This window comes from Myotis nattereri (genome assembly GCF_964212035.1).
Source record: "Myotis nattereri genome assembly, chromosome: 11".
Classification (NCBI taxonomy): domain Eukaryota; kingdom Metazoa; phylum Chordata; class Mammalia; order Chiroptera; family Vespertilionidae; genus Myotis; species Myotis nattereri.
In genome coordinates this window covers 36,310,922-36,338,239 of record NC_138086.1, presented here as the reverse complement: position 1 = coordinate 36,338,239, position 27,318 = coordinate 36,310,922, and the positions used below count along the sequence as shown (strand labels likewise).

Below are 27,318 nucleotides of genomic sequence, written 5' to 3'. Positions count from 1 at the left end.
CCTAAGCAGAATAGTAATTCTTCTGGGCTGAGCCAGGTTTACCCAATGTCACTTCTAAATAATTGAAAACTGTTGCAATCATCTTAACACTTTCCAGGGGTGTCAGCGTGAGGCCCGCGAGCCACACTCACTCTGCATATTTGATTCCCACCGCGGACACGTGCTTGTGAACCAACACTGGCCGGATACGAACAAGGCGTTCTGAGCGAGGAAATTCAACGAACTGTAATGTCGCCCTCGCCCAGGTTTCCGAGGCGATGGGCACGGCGGCTCGACCAGCGGGCCGGGGGTGGGAGGGGGGTCCGGGACCCGCCGAAGGGGCACAGCCACAAAAGTACCGGGTGGGGCGCCCGGCTCGGGCAGAGGCGTGTGGGCTCCGCCGGAGCGCGGGAGGGCCGCAGCTTCTCGCCCAGGACCAGCGGGAGTCCCAGAGCGTCCCGCCGGCCTCCGTGTCCCGGCGCGTCCGCCAGCCGGCCCAGCCTCGGCTCCGCGCGCGGGGAAAAGAGCGCGGCAGTTGAAACCGTTACTACCCCGAGTTTTGAACTGGTTCAAACTTGGCGTTCGGCCCCGCCCCGCCCCTCCGGCCCGGGAACTCCGACGCGGCGGTTCCCGCCAAGCGCCGCCAGCGCGCCGCCCCGCCCTCCGGCCGGTTCCCGCCACCACATCCTGCCCGCCTCCCGCCCGCGGCCGGCACTTCGGGCTCCACAGCTTCTAGTTCCCTTCCCGAGAGGCGCCGAACCTTCAGCAAAAGAACAAAGAGTCGAGCGACGCTTCCACTGGCCCGCGTCCCCCGGCTCCCACACGCGCGCGCACCATCGCGCGCGCCCCCGGCCCGGCCCAGCAGAGTCCCACGGGCGCCTCTGTGAGGGGCTGGCTCGGGTCCTCGGCGCCCGGCGGGCCCTGTGATTGGATGGGAGCCCGCTCGCGTCCCGCCAATCGGGGCGGCGCTTGGTTGGACGGGGGGGCCAAATAAAAGCGATGGCGATTGGGCTGTCGGGTTTGGCGCTCGGTCCGGGAGCGTCCGACACCCACTGGGACGCAGAAGGCGAAACCCGGGCGGCAGTGGCAGTGCGCGGGAGCAGCGCGCGGGAGCGGCGCGGGCTGGGGCGCAGGTAACGCGCCGCAGTCGGGCGGCCACCCGGCCGGCGGGGCTCTGGAGCCGGGCGCGGGGCGGCGGCGGTGGCGGTGGCGCCGGGACCCTCCTTCCTCCGCTTTGCCTGCCCGGGTATCTCCCTCAGCGGGCTCTGCCGGGTCGCCGCTTTTGCAGGCGGGGTGAGGGGACACCCCTCCTGAAGGGGGCCGTGAGTCCGGGCTGGTCCGCGCCACCCCGCGGGCGGACAGTACCAGACCCCGGAGACCCGAGGCAGAGGCAGGGGCGTGCGCCGCACGGAGGGGTCCTGTCGCGTGCTCGTCCCCCCCCCTCGGAGGAGCGGGCCCCGGCCGGGGCGCTCGGGTGTCCGGGGAGGGCTGGCCGCCCGATCCCAAGTCTCCTTTGTGTGGAGCGCTGGGTGGGACGGGACAAACACAAGTTGGTGGGACCTCGCCGCCGAGTGAGCACTCAGACAAAGGACGGACTGTGTCTCGGGGGAGCTCGGCGTGAGGATGGGGCAGTGACACTGGAGCCTGACAGCAGGCGGGAGAGGGGCGTGCGGGCGCGGGTGGGCGGGCTCGACCCCGCGCCCCCGCCCCTCGGGCGCGCGGGTCGACGGGGCCCCGGCGACCCGGACGGCTCGTGGGGACCGGACTCCAGAGTGGCCGCACCTGTGACATTTCCCCCCGAGCAGCCTGAAAACGCCGTCGCTGTGCCGGGCTGCCTTCCCCTTCCCGTCTGGCTTTTATGTTAAATGTAAGGGGAGGGTCGAGCTGTCCTCCCCTTTGGTTTTGTTCGTTTGGAGGGCTTCCGGTCGAGTTCCCGCGTGATTGTGTACCCCCTCCAACCACCGACAAAGTCTGTGCCACGGGGTCACTTTTTGAAAACGGGAGGAATGGAGAAGCACGATATTTTGGGAAACTTGGTGAACTCGTGCCTAGTGAGTTTCCACTTTCTAAAGAATCATAATCTTAAAAAAAAAAAATTACAAGCGGTTTTGGCCAACTCGATACATCCGAGAATGGCGACAGGTGCTAACGAAATCAACTATTCGTTTAGTCAACGAGTATTCCCCAGATCCTTAGAGCTGGGATAAGAGTGAGATGGTAGAAAGAGTTGATCAAAATAATATGCTTATGACAAATGTGCGTTTAGGTAGTATGGTTAACAGTTTTTAGTTAATTGATTTTGTTTTCCGCGAACAATAGCGTTGGCGAGTCGGAAAACACTGGCTCCAGAAATGTTTGTTGCTTAATAAATTGAATGTGTGCTTGTCCACTGTTAAGCTAAACTTCCTTTGTTTATCACACAGGCTCTGTAAAATTTAAATTCGTTTGGACATAAAAATGTATCTTTGGTATTTAAAAATATTTTACTACAAGGTAACTTTCTAGGTTTCAAAGGTCATGAGTTTAATTTCATAGCGTTTTAATGTTACATAAAGCAGAATTTTAAACACTAATGCTGATACAGTTTAATGTAACCTATATATCTAAGGGTTTTGGAGTTTATTTTCTTATTATTCTTCATTCATGATAATTAACAACTACTTCATGTGTAGGAATAAAAAGTGGAACAAATGTGTAATCCTGACTAATTTGTTGATCATTTTATTTGGAAGAAAATGAAAGTATTTAAGATATATCTTATTTCCTTTTCATAGTCTCTAAAATTAGGAATAGATAGGATTCTAGTCCAGGATATAAGAAACCCTCTGTTCTCTCTTTTTGGAGGTGTATTATGGAACGTAATGTTTAAAGTCCTGGAAACACTTAGGAAAATTGCAACTTAAATTCTAATTTTTGTTGAAAATTAATATATTCAGAGAAAAGGAATTTAGAACCACATGGGCACTCTTCTGATTTGCATTGTTCTGTCTGATGAAGATTTAATGTACCCACTATCTTATGGTTTCATAAAAATGGAGACAAAAGAAATGCAGTGTGAAAGTCTTTATTACATATATTTTACAGAGTTGGACAAAATTGAACAGACATTTCTGGTGCTGCTCTAAGTGCTGAGATTGTCAAGTGTTTACATTTAGATTACTTGCCGATAATCATATATTAAAAAGTCCTGATAACCTTGCCCATTGTTACGAGATGAGCTAGTTATGTAGATTTGACAGAAATTTGGATATTTTAGGCTAAGAAATTTTAATTTTTCTCTGTGTATTTTGTATTTGGTAATTACTGTCTTTGTGCTTGCCACAAGATATATTTTAAAGTCTTTTTGGGGAATTAGTTTAAAAATGTGTTAAAAATTTTTCTTTTCTGACTGAATTGAGAATGCATTTAGTCAGTTTAATTAGCAGTGATTTAAAAAACACACCCACTTGTTGATTTAATGTAGTTAGGCAAAAAAATAGTTCTAATGCCATTATACCAGCTTTGCCTTGCATGCGTACATAAATTATAACCTTCGTGTGGACCACTTAAAAATTGTAGGCAAATTTCCCCAGGAATGTGCATTGATTTCTGTATTGGACTAAATAAACAGTGATTAAGAAAGTTGATCTTCTTAAAAACCAACAAGGAAAAATCCTCTAAGGAACTAATGCAACCTGGGGTCAAGTAGAAATGATTTATGGATTTGCTTTTTAAGTCTGTGTCAGTACAGATGATGTAGAATTATGAAGAAATCTATATGGATAGGTGAATTCTTTAGTTTGGATGATAGCATGAGTGTAGAGGAACAGCTCATTAAATTCAGAGAAAGATTCAGGGTCAGATGATACCATTATCTTCTAGAGGCCACCCTGAGTTCTCAGGCACTTTTGTATTCCACAGGACTTTGTTCATACTTTTATTATAGCATGTATCAAATTGGATTGTAACCACTTGTTTATGCAGCAGCCTTCTTCACTACACTCTTAAGTGCCTTGAGGCAGAGGCTCTGTCCTATTTTTTATCTGTATACCTGGTAGTTGCTAGAGAATAGGGCTTTAATAGTTGAATGAATGAAGAAAATATGAAGAAACATGGGGAAATAATTTGACAAATGAACTGGCAAAGCAAACAGGATATATTAATATTTATGTCATGAGCAACTTAAGGTGTGTTTTTTCCCCTCTTGGAGAGGCAGTGATTACAAAGATAAATAAGCGTCAAGCTAAATAAATTTCAAGGTTTCTCATAGTTCTAATGATCTGTGATTGAAAGTTGAATATCTTTTAGGTACAACAATTGGTATTCATGTTTGGTATTTCAGGCAGTTAGAGAAAAGCTTGAGTCATCTGGATACCTGGAGTATAGTTTCTGCTTAATTTAATGTTGATATTGATGATCCTTGTGCAAAAATATGAGGAGGGGAAAGTGGTCAAGAATAGTAAATCTTTTAATTGCAAGGTGTCTAGTTACAATGGATGAGTTCTTTATTGGAGCAATTCAAGGTAGGTTTTGAAGCTAAAGCTGAAGGAAATAGGGCCAGCCAGTGTAAATACGGATTACTTATTGCGATGCTCATTATCATTGAAAATCCTCCTATATAATAAAAGGCTGATATGCAAATTATCTCCTTGGGAGTTCCACTGCTCGCTATGACGTGTGCTGACCACCAGGGGGCAGCGCAGAATGAAGAAAGGCCCTGGCTGGCAGCCGGGGCAGGGGGCAGGAAGGCCCCAATCGATCCTGATCTCCAGCCAGGCCTAGGGACCCTACCCATGCATGAATTTTTTGCACTGGGTCTCTAGGGATACGATAAATGTAGATTTAGCAAATCCAATAATCTCTCAAAAGGCATAGTTTATAAGTTTCTGAGATGGTTGCACTATTCCATATCTTGCCACTGCGCTATTTGGTGCAAAAATATGACAAAAAAAGACACTAAAATGCCTACTATTTCCCAGATGCCTTGTTCATTTATTTGTTTTTTACTTTTAAATATATTTATATTGATTTCAGAGAGGAAGGGAGAGGGAGAGAGATGGAAACATCAATGATGAGAGAAAGCATTGATTAGCTGCTGCTTGCACGCCCCTACTGGGGTCCAAGCACGCATCCTTCATTCACATCAGATGCTTTATTTTTAATTCTTGCAAAAATCACCCTGCATTCATCAATGGTTGAATGGATAAATAAAACATGGTATACACATACAATGGAACATAATTTAGATATTAAAGAATGAAATTCTGATACATGCTAAAACCTAGATGAACCTTGAAAACATTGCAAGTGAAATAAGCCAGACACAAAAGGAGAAAATTGTGGAATAAGTACTAAATTCATAGAGGCAACGTGGAATAGAGGTTATCAGGGGCTGAGGGAAGGGCAGGGGAATGGGAAGTTAGTGTACAGCCAGGGTACAGAGTTTCTGTTTGGGATGATGAATGGCGATGGACGAGGATGGCGATGGTTGAATGACATTTTGAATGTGTTTAATGCTACTGAATTGTAGACTTAAAAATGGTTAATGTGGTAAATGTTATGTCATGTATATTTTACAATAAAAACACTTTAACATCAAGACACTGAAAACTTTTACAGGTAAGGAAATTGCTATGTAGAGGGGTTAAGAAGTTGCCCAGGATTATCCATGCTAGAAATTGCTGGATTCCTAAATTTAGGAATTTAACTTTAAATTGTTTGACTCCATATTATCTACTCTACACTATCTACTGGTCTCCTGGATGATTCAAGTTATGGGTTCTAAGGAGAGTATTTGAATCAGTTATGTATAAAAATACATAATTGTAGTTTTATAGGCAGATATCTTTCTTAACCAGAGTTGTAGTGGTGTTCACTCTGGGAGGGTGGGAAGGACAGTATTTTAAGAGTGTGGTTTTTGGAGTTGTTTTTCATTGGTTCCAGTTCTGAGCTGGCAAATTGTCCTTGATGTCTGTTTCCCTGTCTGTAATTTAATAATAATGGCAGCATTTATTCCATAAGGTTGTTGAAAGGATTAAATGAGCTATTACATGTGAAACCTTTTAGCACTACACCTGGGACAAAGTGATAAATGATTCTTAGTTACTGGTATTGCGCGGGTATTGTTTTTGAGAGTGGATGTGCTTTTTCATTAACGGAACTAAACACTTCTCAGGTTTTTAAATATGTGCTTAGGGCCTGTAAGTAAAGAAAGAGGTGTTACATGTGCTTTATCTGCTTGTTTATTTAGAAATTTCTCTTGGTTAAATACAAGTATTATGTGTTCAGTTTAAAATATTAACAATTTAGGCATTTATAAAGTGAAAGCTTTCTTGATTCTGTACATAATACTATTCCCTACCCTTAACAATTTGGTGTATATTTTCCTTAAACTTTCCAATGTATTCATATGAATATGTATTTATACATATATTTTACAGAAGTGGGATCAAGTTATTTAGTTCTAAAACAACGTTTTTAGGGCATTACAGAGAGATCTATTTCATTAGAAAATAGCTGATATTTTGTTAGGGCTTGCTGTGTGCTTGGCATTGTTCTAAGTGCTTTCATTTATTTTATGTAGATACTGTAATAACGAGATAGAGAGATTGGTTAACTACTGGTTATTGGTAGAATAAGGATTTGAATTTGGGCACTTTGGTTTCAAAATCCTGATCTCTCAGGCTATCTTTGTGTGTGTGTGTGTATGTGTCCCTTGAAATGCCGGTGATTTTAGCATTTCTTAAAAAGCTGTAAAAGAATAACAAAACTCCTCAAAAAACATGGAAGGAGACTGGATGTGGCCTGCCAGGCCTAAAATACTAGTCATGTGGCCCTTTACAGAAAAAGTTTGCTGTTTCCTGCTCCAAGCTATCAGGTTGTGTTGTAAGCAGAATACATAGTATTTCAGTTTTTATGAATATGTATGTCACAGAATGAAGCAACCCTCTGTGATGGACATTGTGTTCTCTCCTTAAAAGAAGTGAACAGCCCTGATCCGTTTGGCTCAGTGGATAGAGTGTCGGCCTGAGGACTGAGGGGTCCCAGGTTCGATTCCGGTCAAGGGCATGTACCTTGGTTGTGGGCACATCCCCAAGTAGGGGGTGTGCAGGAGGCAGCTGATGGATGTTTCTCTCTCATCGATGTTTCTAACTCTCTATCCCTATCCCTTCCTCTCTGTAAAAAATCAATAAAATATATTTTAAAAAAAAGAAGTGAACACCCTTATATATCTGAACATTTGTGTGACAACTTTCTATTCGAAGAATTGCTTTTTCTATAGTATGCACATTTCAAGCTTTAGTAGATGTCAAATTGCTTTCTAAAAAGGTATCCATTTTTTAGTTAAAAAAGCAGCTTTATAGAAGGGTAATTTATATATAATAAAATATATACATTTGAATGGTGCAGTTTGTAGATGTATATACCTGTGTAACCGTCACCTCAATCAAGATAGGCCCTGGCCAGTGTGGCTGTTTGTTGGTCATTGACTGGTACACAGAAAGATTGCCAGTTTGATTACTGGTCAGGGCACATGCCCAGTTGCAGGCCTGATCCCTGGTAGGGGAGATGCAGGAGGCAGCCAATTGATATTTCTGTCTCTATCTCTCTTCCTTCCATTCTCTTAAAAATCAATAAAAAAAATCTTAAAAAAAATAGAATGTTATCATCTCAAAGTTCTTTTAGCTTCTTCACAATCATTCATTCTCAAATACCCATCAGATTTTTCCTTTTCAAGAATTTCATAAATGGAATTATACAGTATATTCTCCTTTGAGATTGGTTTCTTTCTTTTTTTTTATATATATATATATTTTATTGATTTTTTACAGAGAGGAAGGGACAGAGATAGAGAGTTAGAAACATCGATGAGAGAGAAACATCGACCAGTTGCCTCCTGCACACTTCCTACTGGAGATGTGCCCGCAACCAAGGTACATGCCCTTGACCGGAATCGAACCCGGGACCTTTCAGTCCGCAGGCCGACGCTCTATCCACTGAGCCAAACCGGTTACGGCAAAGAGATTGGTTTCTTTCATCAAGCATATTTTTGAGATTTATTGTGTGTTTGTATTAGTACTTTTTATTTGTGCATTATTTCTTAGTAGTCTTCCATTGTATCACTATACTGTTTTTATTCGTTTACCTGTTGATGGACACCTGGGCTGTTTTCAGTTTGGGGCTATTATTACTAAAGCTGCTATGATCATTTGTGTGTCTTTTGTGGATCATCCTTTAATTTCTCTTGGGTAAACACTTTGCAGTTGGACTGCTGGGCCATGTGGTAGATATTGATTTAACTTTACAAGGAACTCCCAAACTTTTCCTAAGTGGTTGTGCCATTTTTCATGAATTATAATTTTAGTTGTAGGTGTAACAGACAAGGAATTAGTGTCTCCATGCCAGTCTTTTAAAATTTGGCCATCTAATGAGTGTTAAGTATCTCATTGTGGTTTTCATTTGTGATCAGTGATGTTGAGTATCTTTTCTTTTTAAATTTTTATTTATTGATTTTAGAAAGAGAGGAATGGAGAGAGGTGAGAGAAAGAGAGAGAAAGAGAAACATTGATTTGTTATTCAAGTTATTTATGCATTCATTGGTTGCTCTTGTATGTGCCCTGATTGGAGATGGAACCTGCAACCTTGGTGTAACTGGATGATGCTCTAACCATTGGAGATCTGACCAGGGAATGTTGAACATCTTTGAAGGTGCTTATTGACCATTTGCATACATTTTTTTTGTCAAGCATTTTAAAAATTGATGTTTCTGTCTCTCTCCCTTCCTTTCTTCCTAAAAATCAATTTAAAAAATGGGTTTATCTTGTTGAATTGTAAGAGGTCTGTGTACTGGATATACATTCTGTCAGATTTATTTCAAGTGTTTTCTCTTTAATTTTCTACATTGATATTGTATATTTTGACAATGTACAGATCAAGTTAAATAATGTTAATACTGGAAGCATAATTGTTTAAATTCAATTAAATTATGTGAAAGCAAATTTATCCTTTTTTTTTTTAAAACCCTCACTTGAGGATATGGATATTTTCATTGATTTTAGAGATAGAGGAAGGGAGGAAAGGGGAGAGGAGAAACATCAATTGGTTGCCTCCTGTACTGGTACTCGTACTCATACTCACGCCTGCTGGGCCTTGACACCATTTCCATAGGTTTTTGGAGATTCAAAAATGTGTTTTCTCAGGGCTTATTTGTGACAAGTCATTTTATACGAATCAATTCAATAGACAATATATTTGCTAAAACAAATACTGAGAAATATCATTGATTGTAAATATTGAAGAGTTTGAAGTTTTATAGTACCTCAGCAGTACATTTGTGATAAATGCTAAGTAAAGGGAAGTAATGAAAGGCCTATGGTTCATAATGCTCCTACCTCCTTTACTTCCATCTTGTCCTAAATGACTACTGTTCTTAGCAAGAAAATGAATTCAGGGCTGAGGTGAGCCAGAGAAGTTTCCAAGGGGTCTCAATGGGATGTCCACAGATGAAAGAAATGGTACTTTCAAGCACGCTTACCTCTCTGTGACCTCCACTAAAACTCCAGTACTAAAACTACCAGATAATGAGGTTCTGGGATTAGTATAGAGAAAGCATTGCATCTTATTTGGGGGGTTTGAATATAAGGTCACTGTAAAAGGCAACAATAGTATGTTAGCAGAATTACCCATGAAAAGTTCCTAGGAAGATGCCATATCATAAATAACTTTCTCTTGAGGTCCCAAACCAGCCCAGCTTTCCTCTAGTATTGTTAGTGGCAATATTGGACCTCTGTTCTTGAGGTCTGCTGAGAAAGAATTCAGAGCCTAGAACTCTAGTGCAAGAGGAAGTTTATCCAGCAAGCAAAGTGGAAGTACACTCTAAAAGGGGCTAATTCCTTTTTAAGCTGACCTACTAGAGCCTGTCCCCACCGACTCCTGTTGTATGGGAATCCTTTGAGGCTATTCTCTGGCCTTCTCTAAGAGACTCTAAACCAAGCATGTTAAACTCAAAGGCTAACACAGGCCAAATAACGTTTAAGTTCATGTGGGCCGCAAAAAAAACAAAAGCTTTAATTTTCATAGAAACGTACGTTTATTTTGAAAGAGACATGCTGAATACAAAGGGCTGAAATAAATGAGTAATCGTTAACATAAAATAATAGAACATTTTAATAAAAATTAATATTTTTTTTGAACATTAACTTACCACACACTGAATAACTGCACAAATTAAGAAGTGTAATCCAAATAAACCTATTTTTCTTGTTCTCTGAAAGCGAAATGTTTCCTGTTGTGCACACCAAATAAGTCAGTCCAAGACTTAATGACGTGGCAATCAGCTGCTAAAATATTTGCTGCTAGTATTAGTGGAGAGAAATGGTACGCCTGCACGTAAGTCGCGTAAGGGAAATGAATGCAACAGGATTATAGTAATCAGTCATTAGCAAACATTGTAGTTTGTTACTAACAATTATGTATAACAGTATATTGTAAACATTAAGTTAAAAAATTTTTATTAAAACGTTTCTTACATACCATTATATTGGCTGGGCCGCAAAAATATTTGTTGTGGGCCGCATGCTTTGACATGCTTGCTCTAAACCAGGGGTCCTCAAACTACGGCCTGCTGGCCACATGCGGCCCACCAAAAACATTTATCCGGCCCGCGGGGTGTTTTTGCCACCACTGCCTGTTGCTTAGCAGCCGACTCATCCCGGGCCGCAGTGCGCATGTGTGGAATGTGCGCCGCACTCTCCGACTCCCCTCCTTCTCTCTGTCTCTCAACTCCTCCTCTCAGTCTCGGGTGTGATCTGACGAGCCATGAGCTTGCCTGTGCATAGCCTGCTGCTGCCTGAGAACCGAGGTAAGAACAAGTTAGGATTTATTTTTTTTTGAAGTTAGGAGGTCTATTTTTTTTTATTTTGCAGTTAGTAGGGCCTTTTTTTTTTTAAGTTAGGAGAGCCTTTTTTTTGAAGTTTTGTTTTTTTACTTCAAAATAAGATATGTGCAGTGTGCATAGGAATTTGTTCATAGTTTTTTTTTAAACTATAGTCCGGCCCTCCAACGGTCTGAGGGACAGTGAACTGGCCCCCTGTTTAAAAAGTTTGAGGACCCCTGCTCTAAACCAACTGCTTGACTACGTGCTAGGGGAGGAAAGGGCACCCTGGGGGTGAGGTCCTAACCCAGTGATGGCGAACCTTTTGAGCTTGGCGTGTCAGCATTTTGAAAAACCCTAACTTAACTCTGGTGTCGTGTCACATATAGAAATTTTTTGATATTTGCCATAGTAAAACAAAGATGTATATTTTTGATATTTATTTTATATATTTAAATGCCATTTAACAAAGAAAAATCAACCAAAAAAATGAGTTCGCGTGTCACCTCTGGCATGCGTGTCATAGGTTCGCCATCACTGTCCTAGCCTATAATTGTTGTTTTCTCTAGTTTTTCCCATTGCTAGGCACCTGGGGACTTTTGGCCCTGATAACATTCTGTATCTGGCCTATCGCTCCTGCTCTTCTCATGTCTGCCTACTCTATCAGTATGAGAACAGATCACTGTTCTGTTGAGCACAGTTGGTTTGAACTCAGAGGCCATTGCTATTTGAAAAATGCTTGTCTTTTAGCACTAGAATAGCTTCGAGATGCTAAGTACAGTGAAGGACATGCAGAGCAGATTGTAGAAACAGCAGATTCCTGTTACCTAGTTCATGCTCACTTGGGCATACACATATACTAATTGGCTGGAATGGTGGGCAGATTCTTTGTATATACCTAAATTGAGTTTCTCTTAAAATTTTGTTTAATGTAGGTTAAATTTGTATTAGATATTGGCTTATTTGAGGTATAAGATTTAAAATAGACTTTCTAAAGGAAGAAAATCTGGCATAAGACTTTCACCTACCTTTTCATTCTGTTGTGTCAAGTGGAGTGTTGAAGACATCATATGTGTTTCATGGCTCATCCTTGAATTATAATGAGTTGTATATCATAGTTTTTGTTTCTTCTGGTTTGTAATTTTTCTATTTCTCTTCTAACAGTGTCTCAGTAAACTGAGTACATAACCAACAAAATGCAAGGATTTAGTTTATAAAATAGATTAGCATAGTTTTCAAAGAAAACTTTAACCTCTAGATGCAAATTTAGTTAATCTGTTTTATATATTGTTCAAGCACATTCTTTTTTTTTTTTTTAGTTACAAAACATTTATTAGAACGTGTCTTACATACCATTATATTGGTTGGGCCACAAAAATATTCATTGTGGGCCATATACAGCCAGCAGGCTGCGAGTTTCATGTGACAAGCACATTCTTTAAAGACATTTGTGACCTATCAGTTCTTCAGTTGGTATAAATTTATATGGCCATGTCTTTTCTCAGACTTGTCTTTGTAAAACTGATAGAACTTCCAAATAAACATGGGAATGCTGGTTGGTAGAGTCTGGTGAACTTGTGAGTTTAATTTATTCTTCTGTTAGGAGGAGGAAAGGAATCTTATTTTTGTGAAAATACATGACTGCTGTCTACTCAGTGTTGCTGTAACAAGTTAATGTTTTCTGTCATTCAGCTAAGATTGCCACATTTCTGTAATTTTCCTGTGCCTTTTAGCACTATTTAAATCAGGGCTACAAATATGATCTCTGTTTTTTCTCCTTATTTTTCCCTTGTTACTAGTCACTGGTACATCTGTTTCCTAAAGACTTCTTGAAAACAAATGCTATTCATAATACTTTCTCGTCTGTTGTCATATGTACAAGTGACCCACTAAAGTTTAGGCACTTAAGTCACCTGTTATATCTTATAAGTACCGCTCGCTAACCGATTGCGCCACTGGAGCTCCGACCTGTTGTATCTTACACAATTGTGTTTCTCAGAGGATTTAGCATTTTCTGAATGCTCCATAAATTCTTTTTTTTTAATATATATTTTATTGATTTTTTACAGAGAGGAAGGGAGAGAGATAGAGAGTTAGAAACATTGATGAGAGAGAATCATCGATCAGCTGCCTCCTGCACATCTCCCACTGGGGATGTGCCCGCAACCCAGATACATGCCCTTGACCGGAGCCGAACCCGGGACCTCTCAGTCCGCAGGCCGACGCTCTATCCACTGAGCCAAACCGGTTTCGGTGCTCCATAAATTCTTATTGACTGGTTGATAATATCTCTATTTCTGGCTTTCCAAGTTCATACTGAAGTTTCAGAATTTTCTTCTGCCAGCATTTGGCAAGCCATTTGGGTGGAATGTTTGGGTCCACCAGTAGTGAGCTTGTGTATTTTTGTCATTTTCCTCCTTTTTAAATAAAAATGGGCATTCTAGGAAGTGAAAGGTCCCTGGAACAAGATCTTAGTTTATCTTTCTTTCATGGGGATAGTCTTTGGGAAGCTGGTTGGTAGGATGGGGTGGTTTTAGGCAGCAGGAGAATCAGAATAGAGGCCATGATTGTTGATCTTTTTATAGTCAGTGGTGAAGGGTAGTATCTGTCACTGTGAGCTTGACAGTTTCCCAATATATACTTAAAGGCGTCTGATGAAATCAGTGGGTTTAACAAGTACACTTTTTTGAAATATGTTTACTTCTGGGAAATCAGCATAATTCAGTGGACCAGTATTTTTTAAATGAGGAATGATGATGTTTTAAAATCATGCATTTAAAGTAAATAGGCCAGTGAATTTGAGTAAGCAGAGTAGGACAAGTTTATTGATAGTTTCAGATTCTACACCTCAGCTAATCTTTTAAGAAACTACCATTGCTTATAGAAAAGTAGTGGTTGTCTTGGAAAAACACCTATAAGGTTCAGTTACAAGGTCAACTAGCCACTTTTTCACGGGACAGTTTTGGTGTCGTATCAAAGCATGAGATAGCTTCACAATTACCTCAAAAGGCTATTCACATACTCTTGCCATTTCTAGCTAAATATCTATCTGTTTGAGATAGATATTCTTTAACCATATTCTTTAACCAAGACAACATATTGGAACAGATGAATGCTGAAGCAGATAGGAGAATCCAGATGTCTTCTATTAAGACAGATATTGAAGAAATTGTATAAAATGTAGAACAATTCCACTTACTGATTTTTTTTTAAAGGAAAATAGTCTTTTAAAATCTGTTACTTACATAACACTAGAGGCCCGGTACACGAATTCGTGCACGGGTGGGGTCTCTCGGGGTGGCCTGCAGAGATCGGGCCCCAGCTCATGCCCACAGTCTCGCAGCCCCAGCTCTGCAGCCCCGCTTGGTACCCGCCTTGGCCTGGTGCCCCCCCCTCACCTGCCTCACCATCCCACCTGCCTGCAGGGTGATCAGTCAGGGCTGGGGCCCCCTGCCTGGCTCCCTCAGTGCCTGGGAGCTGGGCAGCAGCCCCACCCCCCGCCGCTGGTTGCTGTCTGCAGGATGATCGGTGGGGTGATCAGGCCCCTGCTCGTACCCACCTCGGCCTGGCGCCACCTGCTTGCCTGTTCCACCATCCCTCTGCGGTCCCACTCTCATTGGGGCCTGTTGGGGTTGGCAGCGCCTGCACTGCTGCCCGCTGCCAGCACCGTCTTGCCTACGCCCACCATGTTCCATGCTGCCCCCTGGTGGTCAGCACACGTCATAGCGAGAGGTAACACTCCCAGTCTCTCAGTTGAACAACTGCCTGAGGGGACAATTTGCATATTAGACTTTTATTATATAGGACTAGAGGCCCGATGCATGAAATTTGTGCAAGAGTAGGCCTTTGCAGCCGCGGCAGCTGCCTCGATCCCGCTGCTGCAGCCCCGGCTTCATCCAGAAGGTCGTCTGGAAGGACGTCCAGTCTGATTAGCATATTATGTTTTTATTATTATAGATAGGATGTAATTGGCTTACATTATTTTTTTTAAATCCTCACTTGAGGATATGCTTATTGATTAGAGATAGAGAGAGAGAGAGAGAGAGAGAGAGAGAAAGAAAGTAACGTCGATATGAGAGAGAACATTGATTGGCTGTTCCATAGGCATGCCCCAACTGGGGAGGAAGCTCACAACCTTGACATGTGCCGTGGCTGGAAATCAACCCTCAGCCTTTCGGTATACGGGATGATGCTTCAACCAACTGAGCCACACCGGCCACGTCATCAACTTAAATTATTTAAAAATGAAGTTGATGTTTTAAAATTTATCAGTTTTTAATTTCTAATATGCCATATATTGATAGATATAGCCCATATGAACTAAAGGAGTCCTGAAACCAAAATGCTCAAGAATGGTGTATGTTTGAACTTTCTACAAATTCCATTTGTTTGTGGTGATACCTGCATGTGAGTGATTAATGTCTTGGTCTATAAGTTCCAAATTTTTTTCATCACAGTGGCTCATTTAGGCTTTATATTTTCCTCTTTTGATCTATTTTTTTTTAAAATATATTTTACTGATTTCTTACAGAGAGGAAAGGAGAGGGATAGAGAGTTAGAAACATCGATGAGAGAGAAACATCAATCAGCTGCCTCCTGCACACTCCCCACTGGGGATGTGCCCGCAACCAAGGTACATGCCCTTGACTGGAATCGAACCCGGGACCTTCAGTCCGCAGGCCGACGCTCTATCCACTGAGCCAAGCCAGTCAGGCTTGATCTATTTTTTATCCCTTCTCATATGAGTACATCTGGCTTTTTAATTTTAGGTTGTCCTTGCCATCATTTTTCTCCATTCACAATGCCATCAACCCAGTCAAAGCCCTTATCACTTTATTCCTGAATTACTTCAGAACTCCAGGTTCTTTCTAATTATTTTTCAAAATTGAGTATTGAATGGAACTCCAGGATTGACTTGACTTTAATTTTTTAAATATGTTCCCTAAAATGTACGGATATAAACTTCTGATGGTAAAACCAAAGCATTACAAATTAAATACAATCACAACACATATTTAATGATGCTATTTTATTAAAACTGAATAAACATTAGAGCTTATAATAGAATGACAGCTATAGGACCAGTTTTATAATAAACTAGAGGCCCGGTGCATGAAATTTGTGCATGGGGCGGGATGGTGGTTCCCTCAGCCCAGCCTGCACCCTCTCCAATCTGGGACCCCCTAGGGCAGTGATGGTGAACCTTTTGAGCTCGGCGTGTCAGCATTTTGAAAAACCCTAACTAAACTCTGGTGCCGTGTCACATATAGAAATTTTTTGATATTTGCAACCATAGTAAAACAAAAGATTTATATTTTTGATATTTTATCTATTTAAATGCCATTTAACAAAGAAAAATCAACCAAAAAAATGAGTCATAGGTTTGCCATCACTGCCCTGGGGGGATGTCCGACTGCCGGTTTAGGCCCCCCCCCCCCCCCGCCAGCCTGGTCAAGGCAGCCATCTTGTGAGGGTGTGAGGGTTAATTTGCATATCACCTTTTTATTATATAGGATATTTCTTTAATTTGGCTTAATATTAATACAGAGAATGGCTAAATTAGTATAAATGTTTTATAAAATAGTGTGAATTTTTAGTCTTTATTTGTTTAGGATAGTCAGATCTAGTAGTTAACCTGAATAGTGACACCTAGTTATTCCTGCGAGTGCGTGTGTGTGTGTGTTTGATTGCTTTCAGAGAGGAAGGGAGAAGGGAGAGAGAGATAGAAACATCAATGATGAGAGAGAATCATTGATTGGCTGCCTCCTGCATGCCCCCCCCTCCCCCCATCAAGTCTGTAACCTGGGCATGTGCTCTGACAGTCATCAAACTGGTGACCTTTTGGTGAATGGCGACCTCTTGGTGCATGGGACAAACGCTCAACCATGTCACACCAGCTGCGCCCATAATGGTTCTTGCTACTGAAGAACATAAGTGGGGGTGAAAAACATGAAAATGTGATTTTAATGTTATAAATGCTGTGATAGTGGGAGGGAGTTTGTTTTATATAAAACAACCTTCAAAATGGTTCATTAGGTTTTATTCTTCACGGATCTGCCTATTTATCCCTATATTTCCAAAGAACCGTCTGGACATTTAGATTTATTTCTTAGATTAGCGGTCACCAACCTTTCGGACCTCACAGACCACCAGTGGTCCATGGACCACCGTTTGGCGACCGCTGTCTTAGATCATAATTCAGAGGTCTTTTTCCTTATATTTCGATAATTTCCCCTAAATGAATTACTCTGATTTTCTTCATTTCCTCTCAATTTACAAGCTCATCCTATAGACTAAAACCTCCACTCATGTACTTTGTTTGGAAGAGCTTTGTGATATTTATAAATGTGAAAATTTATCCATATATGCCCTCTTCCGGAGAGGTTGGTTCCAGATTCAGTTTTGAAATGTTCTGTTGTTGATCTCGCCACTTGTTTAGCTCAATTAAACTTGGTCTGAGAGACTGCTTTGTTGTGACATACTTTGTTGTAACTAATAGCAGAGACAAAAGTATTAGAATGTTAGACAAGGAGGGTTCTAGTACAGAAACAGTACATAATGCCAACTAATTAATGATACCTATTCACCAAGACAGAGCTTAGAAAGAATTGGAATAATCCCCACTTTGCACATCAGTGAAAACTAAATGCTATGTTCCTGTTACAGGTTTATCAAGTACAGAGTGCTCCCTCCTAGGACCAAGAATTTGTCAAGGTGGCAGATGGGAATGGTTGTGAAATAGTTTATGAGCAACATGTCATCCCTTTTTATCAAATTCCTATTCTTTCTAGTTCTAGGCCTTTGAAGTGCTAAATGTCTGAAGTAATTTGCATAGAATTACTTGAGCTCCTGTTAACTAGCAGATTTGAAAGCAAACAATTGCCCCGCAAAGTTCTTTTTTTTTTTCTTTATTGATTAAGGTATTACATATGTGTCCTTATCGCCCCATTGCCCCCCATCCTCCCCCCACTCATGCCCTCACCCCCCTGTTGTCTGTGTCAAATGAGGCTCCAATTTATTCTTAACTTTGGTGTCTTTTTACCCTGCTTCACTGTCTTCCTAGCTTCTTTCCTCCTGACTTCCTGAACTCATCTAATTGAGTTCAATCTTCTCCGTTCTAAGGACTGTTATCATTGTTCCATTTCAGCAACCCACTGGGAAGGCTTCATTTTTAACCTTTTCACAAGGAATGCTATCTCTGTGACCTCATTCAACTGTTTTTATCTCACATTTTGAAATCTCTTCATTCTTCTCATTTTTTTCAGCCCTTGTAATTTGGAGTCTTTACCAAATTTGGTGTCCACCTCTTTTGGTTTGCAAGCCTGTACAGCCCCATCTCGAGTGTGTCTGCTCATACCTTGGAGTTCCTTTCATTCTTTTTTGGACTGTGAAATCCATCTCAATTATTAGGGCTGTGTTGTCACCTTTTCTGCCATCCTGCAGTCCAGTCTATCCACCCCATCCCCACCCTCACTTCTATCCCTCTATCCCCACCTTCCCATGTACATATATTGTAGTGCATTTTCTTTTTTTGGCCTTTCTAGGCAGGATATCAGCTCCGAAAGGGCAAGTTCTGTATTTCATTGGTTTTTGTATATTCATATTCATCGCCTGGGTCATAATCATCATTTATTACATGCTTTCTTTGCCCCTCTCTCAGCTCTAAATAATTTGCATTCTTTGTTACTGTTTGGTGGTTGAATATTCTTACTGAGAGTTACCTCTTACCTCTGTGCTTTTTCTTTAAATCTTGTCTTCTTAGACAATTTTATTTGTGCCAGAGGGTTTTATGTAAACAAGTAGGTAAATGAAACCCTACTCACTTATTCAAGCCAGAAAGTTGTCTTCCCCCACATTTAAATCATCACCAGGTTTTCTTGTGAGTAAATTGAATTCCTTTTCTCTCTCACCACCAGTGTGGTATTAGAGCTGCTCTTATTTGGAACCTGGCCTCACCTTGCACTCTGTTCTCCCCACCTGCCCTCCTGCTTCTGCACTGCAGTCAGCTGGCCTTTCCAGGTTGGAAAACTTCCCTCCTCTTTTACTTAAAACACCAAATGGCTTTCCAACGCTCTTAGAGAAATTAAAGCAAAACTCCTTAACATGGCACCTTTGCACCCATCTGACAGAGAAATGTTCTAATCTTTGAAGATACAGGTATGCTTTTAATAGTTTGAGAAGAAAATGTTCCAGAAGAGGACACTTATTTAGACTCAAGGTGGGGACTCTGTAGTATGAATAAGACATCTGGTGAACCATAGGTTGTCCCCACAATTGAACGTGATTGACTCCCAGAGTCTGCAACTGAAGATAAGGCAGAAGGATTTACTTTGCATTTGCCACATTCCTTTTTTCTTTTGCTGGCAAAGAAACCCCTTATGTGAACAAAGGTGGCACAAGAGGCAACAATCCAGACTTTTAGCACAGTATTTAAGGTGGGCCTGATGTAAAAGTGTGTAGGGGAATACTTTAATTTGTACATTTATTGTGTATTGTACTGTTTTTACTTTTACTGTTGTATGTAAATTTTCCTTTTTCAGATTTGTCATTCTCATTTCATTTTTGCTTGTAATGTACTGATGAAAACTCAGGGTACATTCTTCTTTTTTTTTTGCTCTACTGCGTGGATCTTGTAGATTAAAAACTAGTTTGGTCTGGCCAGTGTGGTTCAGTGGTTGAGCATCAATCTATGAACCAGGAGATCATGGTTTGATTCCCAGTCAGGGCACATGCCCAGGTTGCTGGCTTGAACCCCATTGTGGGGTGTGCAGGAGGCAACCTATGATGAATCTTTCTCATTGATGTTTCTATCTCTCTCCCCCTGTTCTTTACTCTCTGAAATAAATAAAAATATTTAAAAACAAACGGAAAACTAGTTCGATATATAGTAAACTTAGCTCTTGGTAAGGGATCACATTTCTATAAGACGGCAGCTCTCTAGGTGTTTGTAAAAATATCTTTTAAAAGTTTTATTAAGTAAAACTTTATAGTACTTTGAATGAAATGTTTTAATGATTTAACCATACAGATCAAATGAGCACCCTTCTGCAAATGTCAACAGTGTAATTATGTATTATTTCTTTTGTTTATTGTTAGTTTGCTGGGGATTTAAACACAAGTGATCGTATTCAGGCTGGTTAGATTAGTGATTTTAATATGAAACCATTGCTTTTAGAATAATCATGGGCCAGACTGGGAAGAAGTCTGAGAAGGGACCAGTTTGTTGGCGGAAGCGTGTGAAATCAGAGTACATGCGACTGCGACAGCTCAAGAGGTTCAGGCGAGCCGATGAAGTGAAGGTATCCCTTTGTCTTTTTTGAAAATGCATGTATAATTGAAGTTATCTTTAGGGAGAAAAAAAGCTAAGTTTTAATTTGAAAAGGTTCATTTTCAGCCCAGGCTATATTTACATTAGATAAATGAAGACTTGGAAGTTCAGGTCCTCGGCCTGTCTTAACATAAAAATTGTACCACACATAGTAGTGATAACGGAAAGATTTTCAGCCTACTTGGAATTTACTATCTTTTTTTTATACCTTTCCATTGCACCTGTAGACTTGAGACCCAAATATACAGGGTTTCATGGTTTTATGTTTCTAAAGTCATTGTGTTGTTGTTTTTTAATACAAAGTTAACAAAGGATGGAAATAATTCCCTGTTCCCCTCCCATTCATAATAAAATAATAGCTGTGGTCTTTTTGTATTATTTAAATTTGGGGAACCACAGCTTATTGTAAAATCTATGTGCATTAGAGAGAATGTTTCTGATATTTTTGAGAAATCACTAGATTTTAACCCATAATAGAGATACTACAGATGTCCTAACAATGAACATTTTTTTTTCTCCTTTCATTTTTTTAAAGAGTATGTTTAGTTCCAATCGTCAGAAAATTTTGGAAAGAACGGAAATCCTAAACCAAGAATGGAAACAGCGAAGGATACAGCCTGTTCACATCCTGACTTCTGTGAGCTCATTGCGCGGGACCAGGGAGGTTGGTTAACTCACGCGCTGCAGTAATTTCAGTGCATTCTGGTTTTGCTGTTGGAACATTGGTTGGTTATTGAGAGGAAGTCACTGACTTCAGAATGTCTGTCTTTTTATTGCCATTTCTTTTTCATATGTAACTGTTAATGGCTGCCTTAAGTAACACTAATATCTGTAACAGAGCTCTAGTGCTTGACATACTTTCACTGTTATTACAGAGATTTATAGATTTTTATAAAACTATTGATTAAAAAATCTTTTAAATTAAATACTCTTTAATGTCCTTATCAGATCGCTATTTAGAGCTAGGCTTTCTGACTCAGTTGTCTTTTTCCCCCCTCATTAATATGAGTTAGCCATGCTGTAAGAAATGTCTCCTTTTCGTTCATATTCATAGACTAAGAAAGTTTTTTTTTGCATTTTGTTTAAATTCTAAGGCTCTTTTTAAAAGAATTTTAAATTCAGTGTGAGAACTTGGAATTTCACTTTCTATAGATAGCATTTCTGAATGATGGAGATGTTAATTACTCCAAGAAATCCTATTTTTAAAGGAAGGTAATAAATCTGTGGTAGATTTTATGATTCAGTAACTCAGGAAAACAAGCGGCAATAAGATGAAAGAAAATGCGGAAGCTTAAACAGTATAGAACCAATCAGTTGGGTTTTTGTTAAAGCATTTCTGTTTAAGAACCTGTTTTATATAGGAAGATTCATAGAATATGGGATGCTATCTGAACGGACCTCAAGCAGAAAGAGGGAAGAAAGTGATTTGGAATTTAGATTACCCCACGTAGTAGATGATTGTTTACCTGAGCATCTAACAGTGGTTTTCAGTGTGCCACAAGAATTTTTAAGACATGCAATACCTGAACAGTCAGAGGCACTGTCCTCTTTTCCCTTAGATTGTCATATAAAAAAATGACAACAGTTAACACAACAATAGCCGTTTGGTGGGAATGAATCAAAAGTATACTCCCCTCCCCTCCCCCCCCTCGCCCCCCCAGATTGGCAAAAATGTATTTCTTGGTGTGACATGGATTTTAGTAATTAGTTTATGTGTGCCGTGAGATGAAAAAGGTTGAAAGTCGCTGATCTAAACAATGGAATTTGTTCTATAGTATATTTCAATGAGTAGCTATTTTTAACATATTTTAAAATTGATTTTAGAGAGAGGAAGGGAGAAAGAGAGAGAATCATTGATCAGCTGCCTCCTGCATGCCCCCTGCTGGGAATCAAGCCCGCAGTCTGGGCATGTTCCCTGACTGGTAATTGAACCAGCAACTGTTAGTGCATGGGATGAGCTTTAACCAACTGAACCATACCAGCCAGGGCAATGAGTAGCCATTTTAAATATAATATTGTGATAATCAAGTACTACTTTGCTATTGTATGAGATCTGTGAATCTGACACACTGGCTTCGAAGACTTGTCAGCACTGTCACAGCAGCCCAGTGTGCTATAGACATGACCTCTGATGGTATGGTAGTCTCAGTGGTGACACCTGACTTGGGATGGTTCTTAGCCATTTATGCATTTTGTCAGGTGGCTACTCTTTTCTTTTTTTTTTTTTTAAATATATTTTATTGATTCTCTACAGAGAGGAAGGGAGAGAGATAGAGAGTCAGAAACATCGACGAGAGAGAAACATCGATCAGCTGCCTCCTGCACATCTCCTAATGGGGATATGCCCGCAACCCAGGCACATGCCCCCGACCGGAATCGAACCTGGGACCTTTCAGTCCGCAGGCTGACGCTCTATCCACTGAGCCAAACCGGTTTCGGCAGGTGGCTACTCTTTAAAGCTCTGACCTGCAGTTGTCTGAATATGTATGATATGCTACTAACCCTCTCACCATCTGGGATAGGTCAGGGCCTGTACACGCTGGAGGTGATGACTTATTAATATATGAGGGGTAAGAGGGATTTTTTTCTTTGCCAGTCAGACCGTTCGTAAGGGATTTCTAAGTAATTCTTGTAAAAGTTTGATCTGGTGACCTTTTGGAAATTTGAGGTGAAGTTTTCCTAATTTTTTTTCTTCCCTGAAAGAATAATAAATCTTATAAATTTGGAGAAATAAAGTAGAAACACATGCAATATTTATTTTTGCCACCCATTACAAATCTCAAAATGCTATCAAAAGCCCAATTAACATTAACAATAAAATTATCAGCAGTAATGATCTCTGGTACTATACAAGGTACTGTGTACATGTTATTTCATTTAATCTTTATGATGGTTGTATTATACCTTCTTCCCCAGTTGAGGAAACTGAGCCTTAGAAGAGCTAAGTCAGTTTGCTTGCTCTAATGATCTGATGTGGCCCCAGGAGAGTACACTTTGCTCAGACACATTAAAAAATTGATAAAATCTGGCTGGTGTGGTTCAGTGGTTGAGCATCAACCTGTGAACCAGGAGGTCAGGGTTCGATTCCCAGTCAGTGTACATGCCCAGATTCTGGGCTTGATCCCCAGTAGGGGAGTGTGTAGGAGGCAGCCAATCAATGATGTTTCTCTCATCTGTGCTTCTATCTCTCAATTCTTCTCACTTCTCTCTAAAAATGAATAAAAACATTTTTAAAAATTAGTAAAGTTCATTATGTATAATTTCAGTTGCTCATAATATAATTTTTGGTGTTAAGCTTGCAAATACAATATATTTAAGTGAATATTTACTAATTGAAAATTTCTTTTAAGTTTATCAAATGGAGATAAACAACATTGCATGTAAAGATATTGTGAGTTTATGTGAGAAATTGTGAGAAGAAACTAGCATTTAAAAAAGATTGTTTTCTAAACTTAGTACCCCATGCCTGTTGAGAAATACAATTTCCACAGAATAGGAGGGGAAAAGGAGGGAAGTAATCCCAGCCTCAGGAATTCAATTTCTGTTGCATGGAACTCTGGCCTGGCCAGGCTCTGGTGTTCTAGCTGCTCTTGATAACTGATCTGCTTCAAATGGTGTACCTTATACTCCCCCCATCCTTACCCACTTTCAAACCATCACCCCTGATTTTGGAAACTGAAGGTTTATATAGTTTGTGATAAGCTTTTTGGTGTTATCACAATAAATAAAATCTTAAGGGCTGGAAAGAATTTAGTCACCTTACTTTTCAGATGAGAATATAACCATTATCTTTTTTTTTAAGTTTGAGCCTTTCCAGCTACATAATGATTTCTTTTATATGCTCTGAAAGTTGGAGTCTGAAGTAGGTTAGAACAAGTTAAAAAAGATTTAGCCTGTTTTGCAGACTTTCTTAGTAGTAGGCTTGGCGGGATTTTGGACTGCAGTGTTGATCCAAACATCTAGGTCTGTGGCTTTTACCGTTTGAAAGCGCTGTAACATTGATTTAATGAACTGCTCATCTTTATAAAGCTGATCCTTGGTAATCCTGTCTTCAGTTTAAAGTCTTTGCAGCATGATGATGATCCAATGGCAATTTTCAGTTTTTTATGTGTGTTCTACTTTCTTCTCTTTGTACTGGTAGTTACTCTCAGTTTTACTAGTAAAGTGACTGATTTTATCGAGGCTATTGTAGTAAAGAATGTCTGGCAAGTTTACTTTCTGATCTAATGAAGTGACTGCTGTAGATGCTTACTTCAGATCAGGGAACTCTGCAGTTGAACCTAGAGACCCATCCGTAGTATATTGTTTTCTTGATGTGCTTTTAAGATACTTTTTGGTACCTGTTTTTTGGTGTTGAGGTTACAGAACCTTAAGTTGTGTTACCTGTAGAATTTAATATAGGGTATGTGTTTATTTTTGTATTTCTTTTAAAAAATATTTTGACTCCTTGAAGACAGACTATAATAAGTATTTTATACTTATTTCCTTTGTTCTTTGGATGATCTTTTTAAGGGCCTTAAAAATGTCATTATCTACAAGCCAAGGGATGTATGCTTTAGTGCCATAATGTGTGGCTGTGGCTGTTCATCGAATGTCGTTTCCAGGTGACTTTTCTCCTTTGTCTCCTGAAGTCTGTATTATGGTAGTTATATTCTTCAGTGAGTCTGTTTTTCCAGTTTTCATGAAGAAGCTGGCTTAAGAATTACTCTTGTAGTTGTTCTTACTAGGGCATTTCTTTTTGTCCATTTTTTTGCTTAAAAAATACCACAAGACACTTTCTCCTTCATTGATTCTTTATATCAAGCTTTAATTACCTATACAGATTATGACTGAAAGATGCTTGCTCAAATGATGTCTATCTTCTGGGCTAGTGGTTTGATTGGTTTTGTAATTTTAAAAATTCTGCCAATATGCATTTTTATATATTCTAGGAGAATTCTGTGTCTTGTTTACTAATGAAAAGAGTGAGAATTTTTTATGGATGTTGAAACATAGGGCTTCTTCAAAATGCTTGATATACAAGAAGCATCAGAAAGGCCTCCTAGTCCTCATATTCGTGAAGAATAAAATGTCTTTACTTTTCAATACATACAGGTTTGCTCTTCCTAGTGATATCTGAAATGATTTACAAAATATGTTTTTATTGATTTCAGAGAAGAAGGGAGGGGAGAGAGAGATAGAAACATCAATAATGAGAAAGAATCATTGATTGGCTGCCTCCTGCATGCTCCCCACTGGGAATCTAGTCTGAAAACTAGGCATGTGCCCTGACCAGGAAAGGAACTGTGATCTCCTGGTTCATAGGTTGATGCTCAACCATTGAGCAATACTGGCTGGGCTGAAATTATTTTAGTTCATCACCTATTATTGATTTTTGTAAAAAAATTTTTTGAGAGACTTCTATCAAAATAGCATAGAAAGTGTAAGTTCCTTCATGTTTGCAATTTGGACTTAATTTTGTTGAAGAAGAAGAAAAATGTGTGTTGTTTTTTTTTTGTTGTTGTTGTTAATCCTCACGCAAGGATATTTTCCTTTTATTTTTTAAGAGAGGATGGAAGGGAGGGATGGTGGGGAGAGAGACAGAAACATCAATGTGAGAGACACAATGATCAGTTGTCTCCTGCATAGCCCCCACCAGGGCCAGGGATCGAACCTGCAACCCAGGTATGTGTCTTTGCCTGGGTATCGAACCTGAAACGCTTTATTTTTTATTTATTTATTTTTTAAAATATGTTTTTATTGATTTTTCACAGAGAGGAAAGGAGAGGGATAGAGAGTTAGAAACATCGATCAGCTGCCTCCTGCATACCTCCTACTGGGGATGTGCCCACAACCAAGCTACATGCCCTTGGCTGGAATCGAACCTGGGACCCTTCAGTCCGCAGGCCTATGCTCTATCCACTGAGCCAAACCGGTTAGGGTGAACCTGAAACACTTTAGTGCTGGTTAGGGCTGATGGCATTATTTATTAACTTGGTAATGCACTATCCTAGGTTAATTGTAAATAAATTTAGTTGCTGTTTACAAAGAAAAAATAACATGTTAGTGTATCCAATGTATAATACTTAAATATAGTCTTACTTAAATACAGTGTTAACTTTCAACACAGTAACATGCTTTCTTTCCTTTGTAAATTGCAGGATTATGGGACCAATAGGTCTAGAGCAGTGGTTCTCAACCTTGGCTGCACATTAAAATCACCTGGGAATCTTTTTAAAATCCTGATTTCTGGGCCTCATCCTCCGGAAATTCTGTTTCTTTGTTACTAATGTTGTGGCCCCACCCCATAACAAAGAAACAGAATTTCCGGAGGATGAGGCCCAGAAATCAGGATTTTAAAAAGATTCCCAGGTGATTCTAATGTGCAGCCAAGGTTGAAAACCACTGGTCTAGAGTCTCCTGAGTCCTTTCAGCAGATATGGGAAGGAGCGAGGTCACTTTTCTTATGTCTTAGAAATAAACGGATGGCTCTCCCAAGTGTCTGCTTTGACTTTCAGTCTGAACATAGCTGTCCTTTCCTGGTTTCTGAAGGAACTGATTTCTAGGTTGCTTTCTGTTACTGTTTGCTTCTCTTAACCACTTGTTGGTATTTACTTGGAGAATTTTCTTGTTAACTCTGCTGATCCTTCCATGTAGCTTTTAGAATCATGCAGCCTTCCCTTACTTTCTGGCTTTCTTGTGGCTGAAATAGATGGAGCATTCTTAAATGACCATAAAGGAGGTGTTCCTTTTCTTTTGAAAGGAAACTAATCTATTAAAGGCATTTTATGCTTTACAAAGGGTCTTTTAACAAAAAAGGAAGGTCACTTATAATGTTTGAGTTTATATTTTAAATTTAAGATTAGATATCTTAAGTTTAAAGAGTGGACTCTTAAAAGTGTCTAGTTTATTTTGTGCAACTAATCCACAAGCATAAATTGCACTTAATTTGTTGTTTTTCTCCTAGAATCTGTATATATAATTTGTGATTAAAAATTACTGGTAAATTGACTGTTACAAAGATTGTCTTTTTCCAAAACGAAATTTTGTTAGGTATTTAAAAAAAATTATATTTTTATTGATTTTAGAGAGGAAGGGAGAGGGAGAGAGAGATGGAAACATCAATGATGAGAGAATCATTGATCAGCTGCCTCCTGCACACCCCTCACTGGGGATCGAG

General features: G+C 40.1%; 1 protein-coding gene across 2 annotated transcripts in view; it reads left to right on the top strand.

Annotated features, from left to right (window-relative positions):
- The first annotated feature begins 983 nt into the window (after positions 1-983).
- Positions 984-27,318, top strand: part of EZH2 (enhancer of zeste 2 polycomb repressive complex 2 subunit) — a 57,898-nt gene continuing 31,563 nt past the window's right edge. The window contains exons 1-3 of one of the 2 annotated variants that reach the window (XM_081102726.1): positions 984-1,112; positions 20,007-20,130; positions 20,695-20,823. In XM_081102726.1, coding sequence (XP_080958852.1) covers positions 20,014-20,130; positions 20,695-20,823 — 246 coding nt within the window. In that variant the 5' untranslated portion in view covers positions 984-1,112; positions 20,007-20,013. The remainder of the gene's footprint in view (positions 1,113-20,006; positions 20,131-20,694; positions 20,824-27,318) is intronic. The other variant, XM_081102727.1, reaches the window with a different exon arrangement.